General features: G+C 41.0%; 1 protein-coding gene across 2 annotated transcripts in view; it reads right to left on the bottom strand.

The window, feature by feature from the left end:
* Nucleotides 1-22,104, bottom strand: part of LOC138962256 (deoxynucleoside triphosphate triphosphohydrolase SAMHD1-like) — a 285,667-nt gene that overhangs the window by 68,077 nt on the left and 195,486 nt on the right. The window contains exons 1-2 of one of the 2 annotated variants that reach the window (XM_070334011.1): nt 16,957-17,017; nt 2,601-2,651 (exon numbers count right to left, since the gene is read on the bottom strand). In XM_070334011.1, coding sequence (XP_070190112.1) covers nt 2,601-2,642 — 42 coding nt within the window. In that variant the 5' untranslated portion in view covers nt 2,643-2,651; nt 16,957-17,017. Of the gene's footprint in view, nt 1-2,600; nt 2,652-16,956; nt 17,018-22,104 lie in introns of those variants that run through there. The other variant, XM_070334004.1, reaches the window with a different exon arrangement.

The raw sequence follows: 22,104 nt of genomic DNA, 5'->3' as shown, positions 1-22,104 counted from the left end.
GTTGAGGCAGCACTGTCACACCCTCATTTTTCAACCAAATTGATTGAAATTTTAGTAAAGCAATCTTCGACAAAGTTCGGACTATGGGATTGCATTTCAGCTTGGAAGCTTAAAAATTAGTTGATTAGTTTGCTCATTAAATTTGTCATTAAAATCCAATTTTCAGAAACAGATTTAAGAATGAATGAGTCGTATTTCTCAATGTCTCCTGAATTAAAAAATATATACTGAGTAAGTCTCCTGATCCCTTTCCCCAATACTCGTATCGGAGGAAAAGCATTTATGCACCAGCATGCGATTCAATCAGACAAAGAAATAAATCAAGTCGCGATAAGCAAAATGAAAACATTCAGTCAATATGTCGGCCAAAATTACTTGGACTGTGCAGTCTCTCAGTCAACGTAAAGTTAGTCAATGAAAAAAACCCACGTTCCAATAAATGTGCACATGCAAGGTAAATCAGTTAAATGATACAGTTGACATTTAGAGAGTTGATGAATAAATAGAACAATAAAGGCATGAAGAGAAAGTCACGGAAAATAAGAGGCTGAAAACGTCGTGTGTGCAAACCTTCTCTCTTCGGTGCGAATGCATACACCCACACACAACTTAGTCTTCTTGAAAACAGCACATACAATTACGGTATTGCTTACTTATTTTTTATTGTCAACGCCTTTTCGTGACAGTTCACTATTCAACTTTTGTTAAACGCAAAAATGACGTCATCAAAAAGCGCTAAATAAGGAGAGAGAAAAAAACACTGGCGAACGTCCTCAAGAATTTCTAGGTCAATTTTCATATAGATCCATGAGATATGCTTTCCGCACGTACATAGGGTGACGTGGCTCCCCTCCGCCAGCGTTAGTATTGACTAAATGTAAAAAAAAAAAAAAAAATCAGCCAAATAAACAACCTAAAACACACACACACACACACACACACACACACACACACACACACACACACACACACACACACACACACACACACACAGTGCAAAGAAGATTGCTTTGACATTTTTAGGATCGCAATTCCACACACGAGACGTACGTCCAGTAAAATTTCGCATCGCTACACATATCTGTTGAGATGGTATGCAATCTTCCGGACAATGTTTTAAAACGTACCATAGGTTTGAAGGCTTACATCAAAAAGATTATGACTTTGCATGCATACAGACAAATGAGTGTTACACATACTGCCAAAGTTTCATTTAAGTACAATGACCAGTTTACGATTGCAAGTCCTATAAACACTATCAATTTTTTTGGGAGGATTGCAGTGCGGCAGCGATATTCGGTCATCCGTGATCACTGCATGTTTTGAGAAACACTCAGCGATAACCCCTGTCAATAGCAAGCAGCCTGAACGTTCCATTTTTTCTCATGTGTCTACATGGCTAGCTAATGTCCGTCAGTTGTCATAATCGAATGTCAATTTGGCAGTTTGTGTAACAAACATTTGTCTGTACGTATGCAAATTCGTGAAATGTTGGGATGTAAATTCACAAACCTGTGACGGGTTTAAAAACATTTTCCGGAAGAGTGCATAACATCTGAGTACAAACATGTAGTGATACGCAATTTCACTCAGGGTAAGTCTTGTGTGTAGACTTTAAATCCTAAAAGTTTCAAAGCAATCCATTAATTCATTGCTGACATACAGCGCTTTTTGTCATGGTACCCTTCAAACTGGACTCAAAAACCTCTCGTTTTCTACTGCTCATGCGCTCCACACCTGCATTAGTAGAAATGACATAACACAAGAGATACGCAAGACAGCAAAACAAACAAACCTGTGCTGGATAGATAAGTGATGTTGCTTTTTTTCTCGTATGTAAAAGATGGCAATTTGCGTCTATTCTAGATATTTTTCGATTTTTTAATTGGTACCTGACGTTTTTCAACTTTTTGTCAGGTCGATTTGGGGGGTACCCTTACTTCGGCGGCGGTCACGTGATACCTATAACAGAAATATTTGATCCAAAAAATGTGGCAGATAGCCAAGGCGAGGGCCTTTAATGGCATATAAAGTTTGAATGAAATGACAGGGGAATGAATGTTTTAGTTGAGGTACGAAAACGGGTGCAATACATTTTTTAAACAGTTTATGTCAAGAATTTTACATGGAATGACAACATTCCTTCTGTAGGACACAGCTGTGCTTATTATTTAATAAAATTTTAATAGGGAAACGTTTTCGTTAGGCAAGCCCTTCTGCCTTAGAGTCCAGATTCTGTTCATTGACTGTTTGTTTTTTATAATTCTCTCTAGGAACAAAAAAAATAAGACAAATACGTTGTTTTTTAACCAAGCGTATTTGGCATATATTGAAGAAGCTGGGTTGTACACACGAAATATTTCAAGAATGTTGCTACAGCGTTGTCGTTGTTTGGTTGGTTATTGGGTTTTTTAACGTCCGTACAGTCGTGTGTGGCTATCCGGGACAGATGCAGCTTTGTTTCCTTTCTCAGTTTACATGATAGTAGCCATGCTTAAAACTAGTTTTCGTTACAACGCTACAAGAGATCTACTGTGCTTCCCAGCTGAAAAATAACACAAACATCATTGATGAAGCATGACTTCAGTGGTAATCCTTACCTTGTTAACCGTAACCTTAGCCTTCTTTGGTGGACTCGCCATCCTGTCCGTCTGAAAAACGAAAACATCTTTATGTCACATGCACATAACAGCATAACTAATGTCTCTGATGACTTAAGATTCGTTGTGAATATTATGACATGTTATAGCACAAATCACCAAAAGTTTGAAGGCAATGCGTTGAGGAGTTGCTTAAATGTAGCGTTTTTTCGGGTCTCATTACCGGCTAAAACTGCTTCTAAAACCGCCTTCTATGGCTTCTGAGAAGAATGATACCTACACCGTACAGCATTCCATACCGTCATTGTTAGACACGGTAGGGGAACAGAACTGACCGTTTTGATACACATTTGATTGTTCTTTCCAATGATATGCAAAACTTGTTGCGTCTTAGCTTTTCTGATTTTTTTTGGGTCGATTTTAACGCGGGAAACTTACTTTTTCGAATTTATTTTGCGAGGTGTCTTTGTTGTAGGTTCCACTGTTTAGACATTACCTTATTTCAAATCAATCTGTTTGTTGAATATGGTATGGCAATGAATGGCTTTTCCAGTCATATAACTGATTTTACAATAAATGGCCTCATCACAAAGATCGCCTCTTGCACGTATCTGCCTATTTTTTTTATGACGCTTAGTATAGAAAACAAGCATTAACCTTAACGGGGACGAGACATCCGCCCCGTGGCCGTGGAGGCACGGGGGTGGGACATGGATACCGTCTCTGGGTCTGCAGTCCAACCCGGGCCGGATTCTAATCCGCGATCTTAAGATCTCAAAACCAGAGAGAGAGAGAGAGAGAGAGTTGGAGAGATGATGATGATGATGATGGAACTTTATTTTTCAAGGATAGAGGTTTAAGGCGACGCCTTTTCTTACAACCAGCCCTTACTTCTAATACAAATGTCTAATAAATGATAAACAAGTAAAGCAACATGACAAATAAACAAATTAAACGAACGACGCAGCAAACAATCGACAAGTAACCAAACAAGCAAATAAACACAAACAACAAAATGACAAAGTAAGTAACATACAAATCAAAAGCGAAACATGCAACATGTTAATTGAGGTTACACATGTAAAGTGATCGACGGTAAAATTCACACAATACCAACGTTTACACTAATGCTTACAATGATTATATGGTGTAAATGATGATGATGAAGATGATGATGATGATGATGATGATGATGATGATGATGATGATGATGATGATGATGATGATGATGGAAAATCGCAACATAAATTCCACATAATACATGTAATAAAGAACATATTTTTGTAATTCATATAGCTTTGCCAATTGTTGACAGCTACTTGCACATGTTAAGACTAGTAGCCATCTAGGTAGACATATAATGATTATGCAGAGCTTGTTTAAAACTCTTTAGTGAGGTTAATGATCTTATTACAGACGGAATGGAGTTCCACACCATAGAGCCAGAGAAGGCTTGACTAGTTTTGAACAAATCAATCCTGGGTATTGGTGGTAGAAAATTGATAGACCCGTACCTTTCGGTGACTCTGTGAAATAGGTCCTGAATATAGTTGGGCACTTCGCCATGATATACTTTGTACATCATTACAGTCTTATTAAACTGTAACTGTTTAACTAGCGGCAGGTAGTTTAGATTCTTTAACTTCAAATCAGCTGATAATTGTGGACCATTTAACATGATTTTAGCTGCCCGACGATGTAGAGAGTTTAATTTTTTCATGTGAATATCAGAGACGCCATCCCAAAGAGTTGATGCGTAATTAATAATTATGGGATAAGATGTGGGCATGATAAAATAGTTTTAGTGTTGCGATATCGACATATTGCTTTAACTTTGATAGCAGAAACAAATTCTTTTATATTTTTTGACAAATATAATGTACATGAGACGGCCATTTTAATTCTTGATTGACTATCACACCCAAAACACGATGTTCCGTTACCTGCTGAACAGGTTGTGATTCCAGAGAAAGATTTAGATTAAGAGGTCGTGACGGGTGTTTTTGTCTTGTTGTAATAATCATGCTTTTTGTCTTCCCTGGGTACTGCGGACTTCCTGGCAGCCACTGGTCTGAGGATTTAGCACGGCCATTAACATCGAACGCAGAAGAAGAAGAAGTCTTCCCTGGGTGCACCATCATAAAATTCTGGTTACACCAATTGTTGACTTCATTCAGACATTCAGAGAGAGAGAGAGAGAGAGAGAGAGAGAGAGAGAGAGAGAGAGAGAGAGAGAGAGAGAGAGAGAGAGAGAGAGAGAGAGAGAGAGAGAGAGAGAGAGAGAGAGAGAGAGAGAGAGAGAGTTGTCACCGACAGAGAGGGGAAGATAGAAAAAAGTAATAAAAGATATCTTAATTGATCATTTGGGGTATTTTGCCGGGTATTTCTGTTCGAGTTTATAAACCGAGTCGCAGGAGTGAACTTTAAGCAGGGGTGGGACTTTTCCGCGAATCCGCGGATTTTCGCGGACACAACTTACGAATTCTGCTAGAGTAATCTATTTTTACGCGCCCCATTTCATCACAGTGTCTATAACTTGTTGACTGAATGATATGGAGAGAAGTGAAGATGGAACAGAACACTGGAGGCTTGAGAGTTAAATTGTGCTGACTGAAATCTCCTGATAACTAATAGTCATTTTGAGCGCCAATGCATTGGGGCATCACTAATTGGATCATACTATTAATAATAATAATAATAATGCAAACTTTTATAGCGCTATTCTAGAAAAATGTCTACTCTTAGCGCTTTACAATACATACATCGACCAAGCATACTATACACGCACAGGCAAAGAAACCGACCAAACATAACCAACAAACTATACATGCACAGGCAAAGAAAACGACCAAACATACAATACACGCACAGGCAAAGATAACGACCAAACATAAACAAACATACTATGACCAATCATAACCAACATACTATACGCGCGCAGGCAAAGAGAACAATCAGCACATGTAATAATTACTGACAACTAATGATGCAGGCATACAATGACAATCCAATACACAGCCTAGGCACAAGAACCACATAAGGCTACTGTATAAAAACGTGTCAACAATACTATTTACACACACACAAACAGTGCTGACACAAAGCGCAGAAAATATATATACACGTTATTTTAGGCACTAGGTAGGGGGTGAGGTGGGGCGGGATGGGGTGGGTGGGGAGATGCTGGAGGGAAAATCACTTGCGCTGAAAGAGGTGTGTTTTGAGATTTGTCTTGAATGTAGTGAGAGAATCTGTGTGTCTGAGAGGCAGAGGTAATCTATTCCAGGTCACAGGGGCTTGATAGGCGAAGGACCTCTCGCCACATGTCTTTGTTTGCACTGTGGGGAGTCGGAAGAGTCGAGTGTCGGCGGCGGAGCGAAGCTGACGAGAGGGGGTGTAGAGATTGAGGAGTTCTGAGAAGCATTCTGGGGCAGAACCAGAAACGACAGCAAAAGAAAGAGAGGAGAGTTTGTATTCGATCCTTTTAGTGATAGGCAGCCAGTGTAGAGAGTGAAGAAGGGGTGTGGCGTGTTCATACTTGGAAGATTTGAAGACCAGGCGGGCAGCGTTATTTTGGATCCTTTGAAGTCTATCTAAAAGGTACTTAGGGAGACCGGCCAGAAGAGAATTGCAATAATCTATCTTTGAGAGGACTAAAGAACACACTAACGTTTTGGTTGCATCAGTGGTGAGGTAGTGACGGACTGAACTAATCTTGCGCAGCTCTAGATAGGCGGACTTGCAGATGTTAGAGATGTGTTTTTGGAAAGAGAGAGTTGGATCGAGAGTGACGCCAAGGCTGCGGACAGACGGAGAGAAAGAGATAGGTAGTTCGTTGACAGTGAGAGAGGCAGGAAGAGAAGGGTGATTGAGAAATTTCTTGGGACAGGCCAGCATAACTTCGGTTTTGTCACTATTTAACTGGAGTTTGTTTAAAGACATCCAATCACTGAGGTCCGCAATGCAATCCTGTGTCCGAGATACCAGAACGTCAACTTCAGCAAGAGGGGCAGACTGATGAAGCTGTGTATCATCAGCGAAACTCTCGTGCGACAACGCATGGCGACTGATAACATCGGACACAGGGGAGGCATATAGAACGAAAAGTATGGGGCCAAGCACGGACCCTTGCGGGACACCGTACTGGAGAGCTGAAGGTTGAGATTTGATGCCGTTGACACAAACGGTCTGCGTCCGGTTAGTAAGGTACGAACGAACCCAGGAAAGGGCCAGATCATGAACACCAAAGGAGTGCTGAAGCCTGTGGAGCAGAATTTCGTGGTCTATCGTATCAAATGCGCTAGACAAGTCCAGTAGTGTTAGAATGGAGACCTGATTTTCGTCAAAGCCAAGAAGGATGTCGTTTACAATCTTCAGAAGTGCTGTCTCAGTACTATGGTTTTTCCTGTATGCAGACTGATGGGTGTTGAGAAGGTGGTTTTGCTCTAGATGAGTGAGAAGTTGTGAAAGGACAATTTTTTCAGTGATTTTTGAAAGGAATGACAAGTTCGAAACGGGCCTAAAGTTTTTCAAGGAATTCTTGTCAAGTGAAGGTTTTTTGATGAGGGGCCTAACTATTGCAGGTTTGAATTCATCTGGGAATGAGCCGGAAGTCAGAGAGTCGTTGATGACGTGAGTGAGATATGGAAGAAGGTCATCAATACAATCACACAGCAGAGAGGACGGAATGGGGTCAAGCTCGCACGTTTTCGGACTAGCGCCTAAACACACCTTATTTACAAACTCGCTGGTGACAGGCTCAAAACGCTGCAGAGCTGGACCACAATACATCCTATCGGCAACCGGTGAAAACGGGACAACAGCAGAATCAAGCTTCTCGCGAATAAGCGCGATCTTCGCAGTGAAAAAGTCAGCGAACTTCTGGGGAAGCTCATGTACAGAAAACATAGTGGGAAGAGGGGGACAAGTCACCTTGCCTAAGATGTCATTGGTGACACTAAACAGCTGTTTGACTGAGGTGCATGCGAGTATTTTGGATGAGAAGAATGCAGACTTGGCATGGTCGACGATGGCGATGACCCGGTTTCTGGCCGCCTGAAATACTTGCCGGTGCACGGTTAGACCTGTGGCGCGCCACTGACGCTCCGCCCCCCTCCTCTCCCGCTTGGCGTCTTGTAGTTCAGGTCCCACACCGCTATACCACGGGGAGGGGGGACGATTAGAGACCAAACGACGGGTAGAAGGGGCGTGTGTGTCCAGAATGGCACGCAAAACACGAAAGAGCTCTTCGGCGGACGGCAGTGAGGGCAAGTCGGCAAGAAAGTCGGCCTTATTGCCAGTATTGGATTATGGATACATGGTTCATTACGTAAGTATGCACCATTGCAATGTTACCATTGTTGTGTGAAATTGTGTTTTTTGTTTGTTTGGGTTGGGTGGGTGTGTGGGTTTTTTTTTTTGTTTTTTTTTTGGTGGGGGGGTGGGAGTGAGGAGAATGTCTTTATTACCTGATCCAAACGAGTTGAATTTTAGTCTCAGATTGCATAGATTTCAATATACCATTTAAAAATATTTCGAACCCCCCCCTAGAAAAAAAGGGATTTCCTATTTTTTTTCATCACAAGAGAGTCCCACCCCTGTTTAAGGGCAGATTATACCTGCGCAGAGTCAGCGGCACAGACGACGCACTGCAGATTATTGAGGTAATGATGCATGCGTGCTACGTGTACCTGAGTTCGCAATTTTTGTGGCTTCTGAAATTTGCTTGCCCATGAGATTTCTTGTGGACAGGGCCGGACCAAATGAGTTGTAAGGGAGGGGTTCCTCCTTTTTTGAGGGGGAAAATCAGCGAAGTGGCGAAGCCACAAGCGCGCGCCTGCAAAGCAGGCGCGCGAACTAGGGGGGTCCGGGGGCATGCTCCCCCAGAAAAAATTTCAAAAACGGTTAAAATCTGTGCAATCTGGTGCATTCTGGGCCTTGTTTTGAGGGTTAAGAGCAGCATTGTTTTGGTGCTAAAACTAGTAAAACAAAAACACACTCAAAGCAAGGTACATGCTTTTTCCAGGGGTGGGGTTCCGGAACCCCTGGAACCCCTGGAACCCCCCCCCCTGGGTCCGGCCCTGGTGGATACCATGCTAGTCAATTTTTTTCTTTCTAAGTTTTTCTGAATGCTCACAGGTGGGCGGTCAACGCCCACACCTTTGATATTGTGTACATAATGATATTTTATTGAGGCTTTATTGATGCATAGTATGATAATCTCTAGTCAGAATGAATGACTGATTTGCTTGATGTGAATATTTGAGAAAGTGTGAAAATGAGATGTTATCCCCCTTTTTAGGTCTACTTGGCCAGTTAAATGCTTTGTGGGATTTTTTGTGTTTGGTGGTCCCGCTAGCAGGTGAATGTGAGAAGTAGCCTACGGTTTATATAACCGCGTGATTTTTGTTAACCATGTACAGCGGGACCACCTTATATTTTTCATATATATAAACAAGTCTGATCTCCGTCGCTTTACAAAATAAAGCATCCTTTATCTATCACAAATTTGGTGTGAGTCTGAGTTTGTTGCATGAATGATTTTATGTGAGCTTGCGAACATAAACAATCGGAGCGTGTCAGTGTAGACAAACAATTCTTTATCCTAAACTATCAGTCATGTTCACCGTCCCCAGTTAGTGATCATGCTAAGACCTGCCGAACGGTGCACGCGCCATTCAGTCGTATTCTGTGCAACATAAGGCAGGTTTTCAGTTGTCCTGAATGGGTAATGCGACCCACAAACAAAACGGCAATGATGCGTGTATCTTTATTTCTGGATCCATGTTCTCGGTTTAGGTTCCGAAATAATATCGTTTAACCTTTGCCGTGCTTCCTGGGTTCACCTGTACCCAGAGACACACTAAAATCATTGTAACTCTGGAACCATTAAAGGTATCGTTTTGAAATTTTAAGTATCTCTCACACACCTAATTTGCTCTCTGTCTGCAAATTTTTAGTGTGTACATGACAAAACATCAGAATTAATTGATTATGATAATTTACATAAACACTACCGATGGCGCGGGTTCACACATACCCATACTTTTAAAGAGTAGTAGTGATTGTTTCTATCCCTCTGCCGACGGCGCGGGTTCTGCTACACCCATAATTACCAAAGCGGCGGAACAGTGTCTGTCTGCCTGTTTGTCTCCAAGAGACTGTCTGTCTCTCTATTTGTCTGTCCGTATCTCTCTGTCTGTATGTCTGTTGTCAGTTGCTCTGTCTGTCTGTCTGTCTGTCTATCCGTCTATCCGTCTATCTGACTGTCTGTCTATCTGACTGTCTGTCTCTGTCTCTCTCTCTCTCTGTCTGTCTCTCTCTCTGTCTGTCTCTCTCTCTGTCTCTCTCTCTGTCTCTCTCTCTTAGTCTCTCTCTCTGTCTCTCTCTCTTAGTCTCTCTCTCTGTCTCTCTTTCTTAGTCTCTCTCTCTCTCTCTTTCTTAGTCTCTCTCTCTCTCTTTCTTAGTCTCTCTCTCTCTTAGTCTCTCTCTCTCTCTTTCTTAGTCTCTCGCTCTCTCTCTTTCTTAGTCTCTCTCTCTCTTTCTTAGTCTCTCTCTCTCTTCTTAGTCTCTCTCTCTCTCTTTCTTAGTCTCTCTCTCTCTCTCTTAGTCTCTCTCTCTCTTTCTTAGTCTCTCTCTCTCTCTTAGTCTCTCTCTTTCTTAGTCTCTCTTTCTCTCTCTCTTTCTTAGTTTCTCTCTCTCTCTCTTTCTTAGTCTCTCTCTCTTTTTTAGTCTCTCTCTCTTTCTTAGTCTCTCTCTCTCTTTCTTAGTCTCTCTCTCTTTCTTAGTCTCTCTCTCTCTCTCTCTAGCTCTTTCTTAGTCTCTCTCTCTCTCTCTTTCTTAGTCTCTCTCTCTCTTTCTTAGTCTCTCTCTCTCTCTTTCTTAGTCTCTCTCTCTCTTAGTCTCTCTCTCTCTTTCTTAGCCTCTCGCTCTCTCTCTTTCTTAGTCTCTCTCTCTCTTTCTTAGTCTTCTTAGTCTCTCTCTCTCTCTTTCTTAGTCTCTCTCTCTCTCTGTCTTAGTCTCTCTCTCTCTTTCTTAGTCTCTCTCTCTCTCTTAGTCTCTCTCTTTCTTAGTCTCTCTTTCTCTCTCTCTTTCTTAGTCTCTCTCCCTCTCTTTCTTAGTCTCTCTCTTTTTTAGTCTCTCTCTCTTTCTTAGTCTCTCTCTCTCTTTCTTAGTCTCTCTCTCTCTCTTTCTTAGTCTCTCTCTCTTTCTTAGTCTCTCTCTCTCTTTCTTAGTCTCTCTCTCTCTCTCTTTCTTAGTCTCTCTCTCTCTCTCTCTTTCTTAGTCTCTCTCTCTCTTTCTTAGTCTCTCTCTCTCTCTCTCTTAGTCTCTCTCTCTCTCTTTCTTAGTCTCTCTCTCTCTCTCTCTTAGTCTCTCTCTCTTTCTTAGTCTCTCTTTCTCTCTCTTAGTCTCTCTCTCTCTCTCTTTCTTAGTCTCCCTCTCTCTTTTTTAGTCTCTCTCTCTCTCTTTCTTAGTCTCTCTCTCTCTCTCTTTCTTAGTCTCTCTCTCTCTCTCTTAGTCTCTCTCTCTTTCTTAGTCTCTCTCTCTCTCTTTCTTAGTCTCTCTCTCTCTCTTTCTTAGTCTCTCTCTCTCTCTTTATTTGTCTCTCTCTCTTTATTTGTCTCTCTCTCTCTATCTTTCTTAGTCTCTCTCTCTCTCTTTCTTAGTATCTCTCTCTCTCTCTTTCTTAGTCTCTCTCTCTCTCTTTCTTAGTCTCTCTCTCTTTCTTAGTCTCTCTCTCTCTTTCTTAGTCTCTCTCTCTTTCTTAGTCTTTCTCTCTCTCTTTCTTAGTCTCTCTCTCTCTCTCTTTCTTAGTCTCTCACTCTCTTTCTTAGACTCTCTCTCTCTCTCTTTCTTAGTCTCTCTCTCTCTCTCTTTCTTAGTCTCTCTCTCCCTCTCTCTCTTTCTTAGTCTCTCTCTCTCTTTCTTAGTCTCTCACTCTCTTTCTTATACTCTCTCTCTCTCTTTCTTAGTCTCTCTCTCTCTCTTTCTTAGTCTCTCTCTCTCTTTCTTAGTCTCTCTCTCTCTCTCTCTCTCTCTTTCTTAGTCTCTCTCTCTCTCTTTCTTAGTCTCTCTCTCTCTCTCTCTTTCTTAGTCTCTCTCTCTGTCTCTCTTTCTTAGTCTCTCTCTCTCTCTCTTTCTTAGTCTCTCTCTCTCTTTCTTAGTCTCTCTCTCTCTCTCTCTCTCTCTCTCTCTCTCTCTTAGTCTCTCAGTCTCTCTCAGTCTCTCCCTCCCCCTCTCCCTCCCCCTCTCCCTCCCCTGCAAGAGTTCGGTGAAGAAAGAAACTCGATGCAACCACTGAAGTAGCGCTGTGGGTTTCCCTGAACCCACCCCGTCGTTAGAGAAATAAACGGTAAAAACCCTCTTTCAAATGTATGGGTTCAGACAAACCCGCATCGTCGTTAGAGGAATAAACGGTAAAAACCCTCTTTCAAATGTATGGGTTCAGACAAACCCGCATCGTCGGGAGTGTGTAGTCAAAAGCGGCATCCGGCAAAGGTTAACGTGACCCTGTCGACAGCCAACACCCGACTGTAATGACAAAATCAATTAGGCAACTGCTGAAACATTTTTCCCCATTAATAAAATCAATAGCCAACTTGCACAATACCGCTTGAATAGCTCTTCTGTGCGAAAGAAAAGGAAGATTCACTTCCTTGCGGTCTTTATTTTTTGCTCTCCGAAAAGTTATCGTTCCTTCTATTCTATACATACGCTATGTACAGTCACTGATCTAAAGTAAATGGCTACCGCGAGTGGGAATTTTCGTGCGATTGCAAGTACCAAAGTTGCAAAATTACATCAAAGAAAGAAAAATACAATATTCAGGATACAAGAAACCGAAGCTGATAACGTTATTGAACAGACAACGGAGTATTGGGATGGCACATAATTTTGACGTCGAAGAGAATTCAGCCATCGCTTTACAAGAGCTAGTGTTCTCTGGCTTGCGTAAAAATAAAAAAAATCGATCGCCTTTCCTTTGTGTACGGGCCATGCTTGGGTACTTTGAACGAACGAACTGTAGGATTATTCTTGCGGCTATCATTGCTGCAGCCAACTGCTGCACAGTGCAAATTCACCAGTTTCAAGGCGAAATGTCTGAACTGAAACGCTATCTCTCACAGAGCTATCAAAACATGCCCGCATTTTTTGGCAGATCTCGCAAGGCCACGCTAGGAATCGCAGATTTTTCGCGTGGCTTCGCGGCGCTGGCCGATAGTGCAAGTCGCCTATTGTGTGAAATAATTCTGGTAACAATCAACTTGCGCCGCGTGGTGTGCAATTTCTCATTACGTCGAAGCCGATGCATTGTTTAACTGTTGACCCTCTCCTTAACTGTCTGAAAAATCAAAGCATCCGATTGTTACCAAGTGTCCCCCACCCCAATCGAAAAACATCCTTCATCCCAAAACATCCCCAACCCTTTTTTCACCCTCCCTCCCTCCCACCCCTCTTTCCGCTCTCTGCTAAAGTGCTCGTGTGTGTGTGTGAGTGTGTGTGTGTGTGTGTGAGTGTGTGTGTGCGCTTGTGTGTGTGTGAGTGTGTGTGTGTGACAGAGTGGGGGGTCGTGAGAGAGCGTGCGCACTCCCCCCCCCCCCACCCCGCCCGCCAAAACAAAAGGGAATGCAAGCCTGGACACATTATTATGTGAATATCAGGTTACGTGAAGATATCATTTGTCAATAATAGGCGCGTCACAGCTGTACAATCCTGCTTTGCAAAAACATCTCCGACATTATCACGTTGTATTCAGAAGGGGGATATTGGCAGGGGACATATTTTTATATAACAGTACTGAAATCTTTCTCAGAGGCGTTCGGTGTCTGAAACCAAACTAAATTAAAGGTCATTGCGGTTGACCACTTCCATTCCAAAGCTTACAAGTGTGCGTGTATATATATTTGTTTCCCAATCTACCCACTACGCCTCGAAATATAAACATTCAAATTAAAAGTTTGTGTTTGCACATTCTTGCTTATAATTGTTATGGTGCATGTTACACGAATGGCGCAGGGTCTGTTAGTAGAACGACCCACGTGGAACCACAAGGTTGCAATAGTAAACTTACACACATACACACGCCCCCCCCCCCCCCCCCCACCCCACGCCGCACACCCCACACCCCCCACTCCGAGTACCAAATTCACAAAAGCTAAGTTCTCCTCGTAAAATTCGATGAAAATTAATCAGAACAACTGAAACAAAACAATCGGAGCGTGTCAGTGTAGACAAACAATTCTCTATCCTAAACTATCAGTCATGTTCACCGACCCAAGTTATCGATCATGCTAAGACCTGCCGAACGGTGCACGCGCCATTCAGTCTTATTCTGTGCGACATACGGCAGGTTTTCAGTTGTCCTGAATGGGTAATGCGACCCACAAACAAAACGGCAATGATGCGTGTATCTTTATTTCTGGATCCATGTTCTCGGTTTAGGTTCCTTCGGTGTTTTTCGTACACTAAGGTTGCTTTGGGTTCCACGCGCATTTATGAAACAAATTGATAATGGTGACTGAACGAACTAATGTATACATCCTAATAACAGGGGTGTACCTTTACTTTTGTTGCTACCGGCCAGGCGGGGCCGGTACTTCAAAATTTGAACCGGCCCCCCAGAATCCCAACCGGCTCCCAACCTGCCCGGATTTCTTACAACCGCCTCAGCGGCTGGTCGCGTTCTAAGCAATAACACAAAAGACGTACATTCATACTTATAATGCATACATGTGGATTTGCACTACCAATAACTACCACAAACACACACAAGACTTGATGACTAAAATGCTATATTTTAATATAATGATAATTAACCTTGTTTTAATAAAGATTTGAAAATAAAAGCCGCCACAAAGAAACAAGAAATCAAAACAACATTCACACCCTGTCACACAATCACACACTAAACCTCACTGAAAGTTATCCCCTTTATGTACCCCCTACCACACAATTTACAAAATAATTTACTCTGGAACTTTACTTACCACATAAACACACACACTTTAAAAAAAAAAGTAAATCAGCAACAATAACAAAAATTTTAATTATGTTTTTCGTTGTGTGAAAAAAAGTATAAAAAGCTGACTACGAAAGTTTCTCTAAGTTGCTTTCTTGGTGTTTTTTTTCTTTTTCCTTATGTGTGTGTGGTTTTTTTTTTTTTTTTTTTTTTTTTTATATATCTCAGTTGCATGCAGGCTGCGTCAACCCTTTCTTTTTTGCCTTTTTTTTTGTTTTGTTTTTTGTTGTTGTTGTTGGCGGGAGGCATCCTTCTTCATTGATCTTTTTTCTTTTTTTTGTAAGTAGTGTTTTTACTATAACATTAATATTACTATATCTAAATGTATTTTAAACAACTTTTCTATATAACAATTCCCTCTCAAAAATGCATACAATATCCAGAGGGGAGCCATATCTATAAATACCAACACACATTTTGGCTATCACAATCAAATAATTCACATAACTTATTAGTGCCTTGGAACTTTGTGAATTTTCAAATACGCCCAAAAAAACTTCCTTTACGGTAATTTTAATAATCAGATTATATTTACAATTCACTTTATCCTCAACGCATTTCCAAATGGACATAATTTTCGGGCAAAAGTAAAAAAAATGTTCAATATAATCAATTTCGTTCTCCAATAATTAATTTGCGAAATTGATAAGGCTTACTCAGGTTCTTTAAATCGTTGAATCCACATACATTTCCATTTGCAGAGCGTAGTGTTGCTGCTTTAACTGCTGTACTGCTGTACAAATCACCCTATATTCAAAGAATCGTGTGGGCTTACATCCAACCTTCTGCTGCATAATATTAAAGGGCACAATCTCATTACCAACATATACATCCTTTACTCGACAAACTCCTGCTTTAATCCAGTCGCTAAAAAACAGGGTTTGGCCGCAATAGATTATATCACTGCTGTTCCATAAACACGTATCACTTAATAACATGTCTCCACCTATTGCTCTCTGAATCATGTCCTTATTTTTCAACCAACAAATTAAAACTTGTTTCCAAAATACATTTTTAATTAATCCCAATCCTTTAAAAATTTTTACCGTGGTGTTAGATTGGAAGCAACACAACCTTTCACCAAGCTTCGAAAACATATGTATCGGTATCTGTTTCCATCTTTCCTGCTTTTCGTTCAATAAATTTGCCGCCCAGGACAACAAACAAGAGGACTGCATATCAATGACATCAATCATTTTTAAACCCCCATCAGGAAACTCTTGACACATCACTTTTCTTTTAACTTTCTCAAATGCCTTAGTGTTTGAAAATCGTTTTTTTCCAAATAAATCTGTAAAACATAGTATTTATCTCAGTCAATACCTTTTCGGGTATTACCAGTGCTTGCAACGGATAAATAATCTGCGATAACTAAAGAGATTTCACTATGCATATTTTCCCCATGATACTACAATTTCGTTTAAACCATTTTACAATGTTGCGTCGTATATTTTCAATACATCTTTATGCTTTTCGGGGGGGGGCCAAAGGGAAAAAGAGAGAGAGAGAGAGAGAGAGAGAGAGAGAGAGAGAGAGAGAGAGAGAGAGAGAGAGAGAGAGAAAGAGAGAGAGAGAGAGAGAGATGATTAAATGACAGTTTCTGAGCTCAGGTGGCCCTAGACTGCAGCATTTTGCTTCCTTGAAAAAACTAATTCCGGGGGGGCATGCCCCCGGACCTCCCTAGCATGTTCGGGCGCTTCGTGCAAGAAAGTTTGGGTGGGCCCCCCCTTCCTCAAGATCCTGGATCCGCCCTTGACAGATCATTCATTGCTCACATTTCCTGGGACATATTTTCACTTGAAAACTTGCGACGAAGAGACAATACCGGTAGTTTATTATCCAGGACATGTAGTTCATTCATTAAGACGCAGACGTATTACGTTATCTACCAGCCGTCATTATGCATTTCATCGGAGAGAGAAAAAACGTAACAATCAACATTTCATGGAAAGTCTGAATGCCATTTTGTGCGCCATCTTGAATATATCAAATTCATCGAAGAGTAGCAAATAACTAGAGACAGACAAAGCGTTTCCAACTGAAAATTGTCGTTACCGAGGAGTAGGTCTTCTGATCTCTAATATCTGGGGAAAAGCACCGAGTCATCCACCCGTACGAGTTTCATTGGGGAAAACAATTGTGTTTCAGCCACACTATGACCGTCCGCGAACAAAAACAGATAACTCAGTCGACTAAACAATACAAAAACAACAGAAAAAGGGAAGAAAAAGAATATCCAGTTTTTAACTGAACTGCCTACGTAAATCCTCTGTTCAAAGAAATCCAAAACATTCTAGAAAATTAGGCATACTTTGAAGAAAGCGGACAGATACTCACGAAAATAGAAACAGGCCTTGCAGGTGAGACTGACTTACGTGTCGGTGAAACGACAGATGCAGTCAAAGTGCAGCTATCGTTGGAGAAAAAAAGCTAGCCAGTGTGCAATATTCATGCCAGCGCAGGCTCAACCAATCAAACACAGGTAAATCGAATTGATTTTTGTTTGGGACGGTGGCACCTCCGCTTCAAGACCCTACTTGTTCACTTTCTGAAGGCAACGCGGCAGTTTATCATGACCCAATCGCGTTCTCAATTTCGAGTGTGCATGTATTTTGTATGTTGTAGTACAATGTTGTAACTTAATTCCTTCGTTTTGAGGCCAGTTTGAGACTAGAAACGGGGTATTTTCACCAACAAATGTAACATGAACCGGTGTTAGCATGCAAAAGCATGATAGATAAGCAGTAAAGTATTACATCAGTTAATGACAAATATTTGGTGGTCATTTTGGTTGGCCACTTTTAAAGCCAGGGGGAGCTTGTGTTCACTCATTCTATAGAGAATACTACATGGCTTGCTGTGTCGTACCAGATTTACACGATTTGGTTTTTTTTAATATTGAACTGCGAGCGAAGACTCAAAATCCCCAACTAAGTTAAACCGTTGTAAATGTAAACGAGAACCATTATCAGAAATCAAAAATGTCGAGATGCTCGAAGCTCCCAAATCAGTAATCGCACGGTAATTTCTCTATATTAAGCGAAACAAAATTACAGCTCTAGCTGTATAGAGACAAACTTTAAACACAACAAGTCGCGTAAGGCGAAATATTAACATTTAGTCAAGCTGTCGAACGCACTGCATTTTTTCACCAAGACCGCACACTCGCAGTTTCGTCAGTCCACCGCTCGTGGCAAAGGCAGTGAAATCGACAAACCAGAATAGTGCGGTAATGGTCGCGCTAAGCAGGATAACACGCTTTTCTGCATCTCTATTCTTTTTAGCGTACTGAGTTTGTTTTTAATCCAAACATATCATATCTATATGTTTTTGGAATCAGGGACCGACAAGGAATAAGATGAAAATGTTTCTAAATCGATTTCGGACAATTATTTTAATCATAATTTTCATATTTTTAATTTTCAGAGCTTGTTTGTAATCCAAATATAACATATATGTACGGTATATGTTTTTGGAATAAAAACAAAATGACGAAGAATAAGATTAAATTGTTTTTGGATCGTTTAAAAAAAAAACATTTTAATGAAAAGTTTCCGATTTTTAATGACCAAATTCATAAATTATTTTTTAAACCACCAAATTGAAATACAATACCAAAATCCGGCCTTCGTCGAAGATAGCTTTGCCAAAATTTCAATCAATTTGATTGAAAAATGAGGGTGTGACAGTGCCGCCTCAACTTTTACAAAAAGCCGGATATGACGTCATCAAAGACATTTATCGAAAAAATGGAAAAAATGTCCGGGGATATCATTTCCAGGAACTCTCATGTCAAATTTCATAAAGATCGGTCCAGTAGTTTAGTCTGAATCGCTCTACACACACACACAGACACACTCAGACACACATACACCACGACCCTCGTCTCGATTCCCCCTCTATGTTAAAACATTTAGTTAAAACTTGACTAAATGTAAAAAGAAACTAGGATTACAATGCTGTGAATGTAAGCAAGGGCTTTTATTATAAGAAGATGCATGCGAAGCTAAACAGACAAAATAAATGAGAAACTCGAAAAATAATCCTGCATCGTTGGGTAATTTCACTTCTGTCGGTGAAACAAATTAAAGGCCCAGTCTGCCTCAAATGATTTACAGAACGATTTAAATCTTCTCACAAAATAAGCAGTTCTAACCTTGTGGAACACACTTACAATAGCATTTAACAGCATTAAATGACACAGTTCGTTTGAATGGCTATTTAGCTTGCGTAAACCACACACAAGATTTCGTGGTTTATTTTACCCTTGAGCCATCGTGGACCCGTGTCACACACTTTCCTTTTTATATTTAGTCAAGTTTTGACTAAATATTTTAACATCGAGGGGGAATCGAAACGAGGGTCGTGGTGTATGTGCGTGTGTCTGTGTGTGTGTGTGTCTGTGTGTGTGTGTGTGTGTGTAGAGCGATTCAGACTAAACTACTGGACCGATCTTTATGAAATTTGACATGAGAGTTCCTGGGTATGAAATCCCCGAACGTTTTTTTCATTTTTTTGATAAATGTCTTTGATGACGTCATATCCGGCTTTTCGTGAAAGTTGAGGCGGCACTGTCACGCCCTCATTTTTCAACCAAATTGGTTGAAATTTTGGTCAAGTAATCTTCGACGAAGCCCGGACTTCGGTATTGCATTTCAGCTTGGTGGCTTAAAAATTAATTAATGACTTTGGTCATTAAAAATCTGAAAATTGTAAAAAAAAATAAAAATTTATAAAACGATCCAAATTTACGTTTATCTTATTCTCCATCATTTGCTGATTCCAAAAACATATAAATATGTTATATTCGGATTAAAAACAAGCTCTGAAAATTAAATATATAAAAATTATTATCAAAATTAAATTGTCCAAATCAATTTAAAAACACTTTCATCTTATTCCTTGTCGGTTCCTGATTCCAAAAACATATAGATATGATATGTTTCGATTAAAAACACGCTCAGAAAGTTGAAACAAAGAGAGGTACAGAAAAGCGTGCTATCCTTCTTAGCGCAACTACTACCCCGCTCTTCTTGTCAATTTCACTGCCTTTGCCATGAGCGGTGGACTGACGATGCTACGAGTATACGGTCTTGCTGAAAAATGACATTGCGTTCAGTTTCATTCTGTGAGTTCGACAGCTACTTGACTAAATATTGTATTTTCGCCTTACGCGACTTGTTATATTTAGTCAAGTTTTGACTAAATATTTTAACATCGAGGGGGAATCGAAACGAGGGTCGTGGTGTATGTGCGTGTGTGTGTGTGTGTGTGTGTGTGTCTGTGTGTGTGTGTGTGTGTGTGTGTGTAGAGCGATTCAGACTAAACTACTGGACCGATCTTTATGAAATTTGACATGAGAGTTCCTGGGTATGAAATCCCCGAACGTTTTTTTCATTTTTTTGATAAATGTCTTTGATGACGTCATATCCGGCTTTTCGTGAAAGTTGAGGCGGCACTGTCACGCCCTCATTTTTCAACCAAATTGGTTGAAAGTTTGGTCAAGTAATCTTCGACGAAGCCCGGACTTCGGTATTGCATTTCAGCGTGGTGGCTTAAAAATTAATTAATGACTTTGGTCATTAAAAATCTGAAAATTGTAAAAAAAAATAAAAATTTATAAAACGATCCAAATTTACGTTTATCTTATTCTCCATCATTTGCTGATTCCAAAAACATATAAATATGTTATATTCGGATTAAAAACAAGCTCTGAAAATTAAATATATAAAAATTATTATCAAAATTAAATTGTCCAAATCAATTTAAAGACACTTTCATCTTATTCCTTGTCGGTTCCTGATTCCAAAAACATATAGATATGATATGTTTGGATTAAAAACACGCTCAGAAAGTTAAAACAAAGAGAGGTACAGAAAAGCGTGCTATCCTTCTTAGCGCAACTACTACCCCGCTCTTCTTGTCAATTTCACTGCCTTTGCCATGAGTGGTGGACTGACGATGCTACGAGTATACGGTCTTGCTGAAAAATGGCATTGCGTTCAGTTTCATTCTGTGAGTTCGACAGCTACTTGACTAAATATTGTATTTTCGCCTTACGCGACTTGTTTTCTCTCACAAGTTCGTCGTCACTGAGTTTGTGATTTCAATGCGACTTGCTGTATCTGCAATAGCACGTAATTGTGTACCTCTGAATTTAAAATGCAACAAACGACTGAGAGTCACACGCACTTATCCTTATCGGCGACGGTTAGCTTAAAAGACGCAAGCGATAATTATGCAGAAAGTTCGTCTGCTTGCTTGGTGAAACACGATCATTGTGTGACCTGCTTCCGGGCTCCCTTTTTACATTTAGTCAAGTTATGACTAAATGTTTTAACATCGAGGGGGGAATCGAGACGAGGGTCGTGGTGTATGTGTGTGTGTATGTGTGTGTGTGTGTGTGTGAGTGTGTGTGTGTGTGTGTGTGTGTGTGTGTGTGTGTGTGTGTGTGTGTGTGTGTGTGTGTGCGTGCGTGTAGAGCGATTGAGACCAAACTACTGGACCGATCTTTATGAAATTTGACATGAAAGTTCCTGGGTATGATATCCCCGAACGTTTTTTTTCATTTTTTTGATAAATGTCTTTGATTACGTCATATCCGGCTTGAAAGGGTTTGTGGATGTGGTGGGAGGTTAGGGAAGGTGTATGGGAAGGCGAATGCGAAAGTTGGCAGATGAAATTCCACGGACGCATGTGCGCGCAAACGCATTGGTACAGACGTACTCACACACACGTACGTACACACGCACTCATGCCGATGACGGGCGCAGCGGCCTGGTTGTAAGACGTCGGCCTCCTAATCGGGAGGTCGTGAGTTCGAATCCCGGTCGCTGCCGCCTGGTGGGTTAAGAGTGGAGATTTTTCCGATCTCCCAGGTCAACTTATGTGCAGACTGACCTGCTGGTGACTTAACCCCCTTCGTGTGTACACGCATGCACAAGACCAAGTGCGCACGGAAAAGATCCTGTAATCCATGTTAGAGTTCGCTGGGTTATGGAAACACGAAAATACCCAGTATGCCTACCCAACGAAAGCGGAGTGAAGCTGACTATGCTCTCAGAGTATAGTTTGGGGAACCCAAATGGGAAAACGAGCTCGCACGTAACCAGAAAATTCTGGAACGCTGAAGAAGAAGAAGCACTCATGCAAGTATGTATATAGCAACTTCCGTCTTGAGGTTGCCTAGCTCCTTCCAAAACTCAGCGATAACCTGGGATGCCACATCTTTGGATAAGACTTTAAGTATGTCTGGATTGGACAGGAAGGTCGTGATCTTCTCCTTCAATTGGTCTTCTTGGCTCATCTTCCCCTTTGGCTTTGGTGTGCTCAAAGCCAGCTCGTGTGAACAGGTGATGATCGTCTCGTCCGGGTCCGACCACAGGCGGAAGGTATCGTCCACTGGACTACTACTATCACAGAAAGACTACAAGGTACGTCACTCACCTTCGAGTCTTCTGTGTTCTTGGAGTCGCTTCCTGGGGA

This window comes from Littorina saxatilis, linkage group LG1, assembly GCF_037325665.1.
Source record: "Littorina saxatilis isolate snail1 linkage group LG1, US_GU_Lsax_2.0, whole genome shotgun sequence".
Classification (NCBI taxonomy): domain Eukaryota; kingdom Metazoa; phylum Mollusca; class Gastropoda; order Littorinimorpha; family Littorinidae; genus Littorina; species Littorina saxatilis.
The sequence above is the reverse complement of the archived record's forward strand: the minus strand, read 5'-3'. Positions and strand labels throughout refer to the sequence as shown.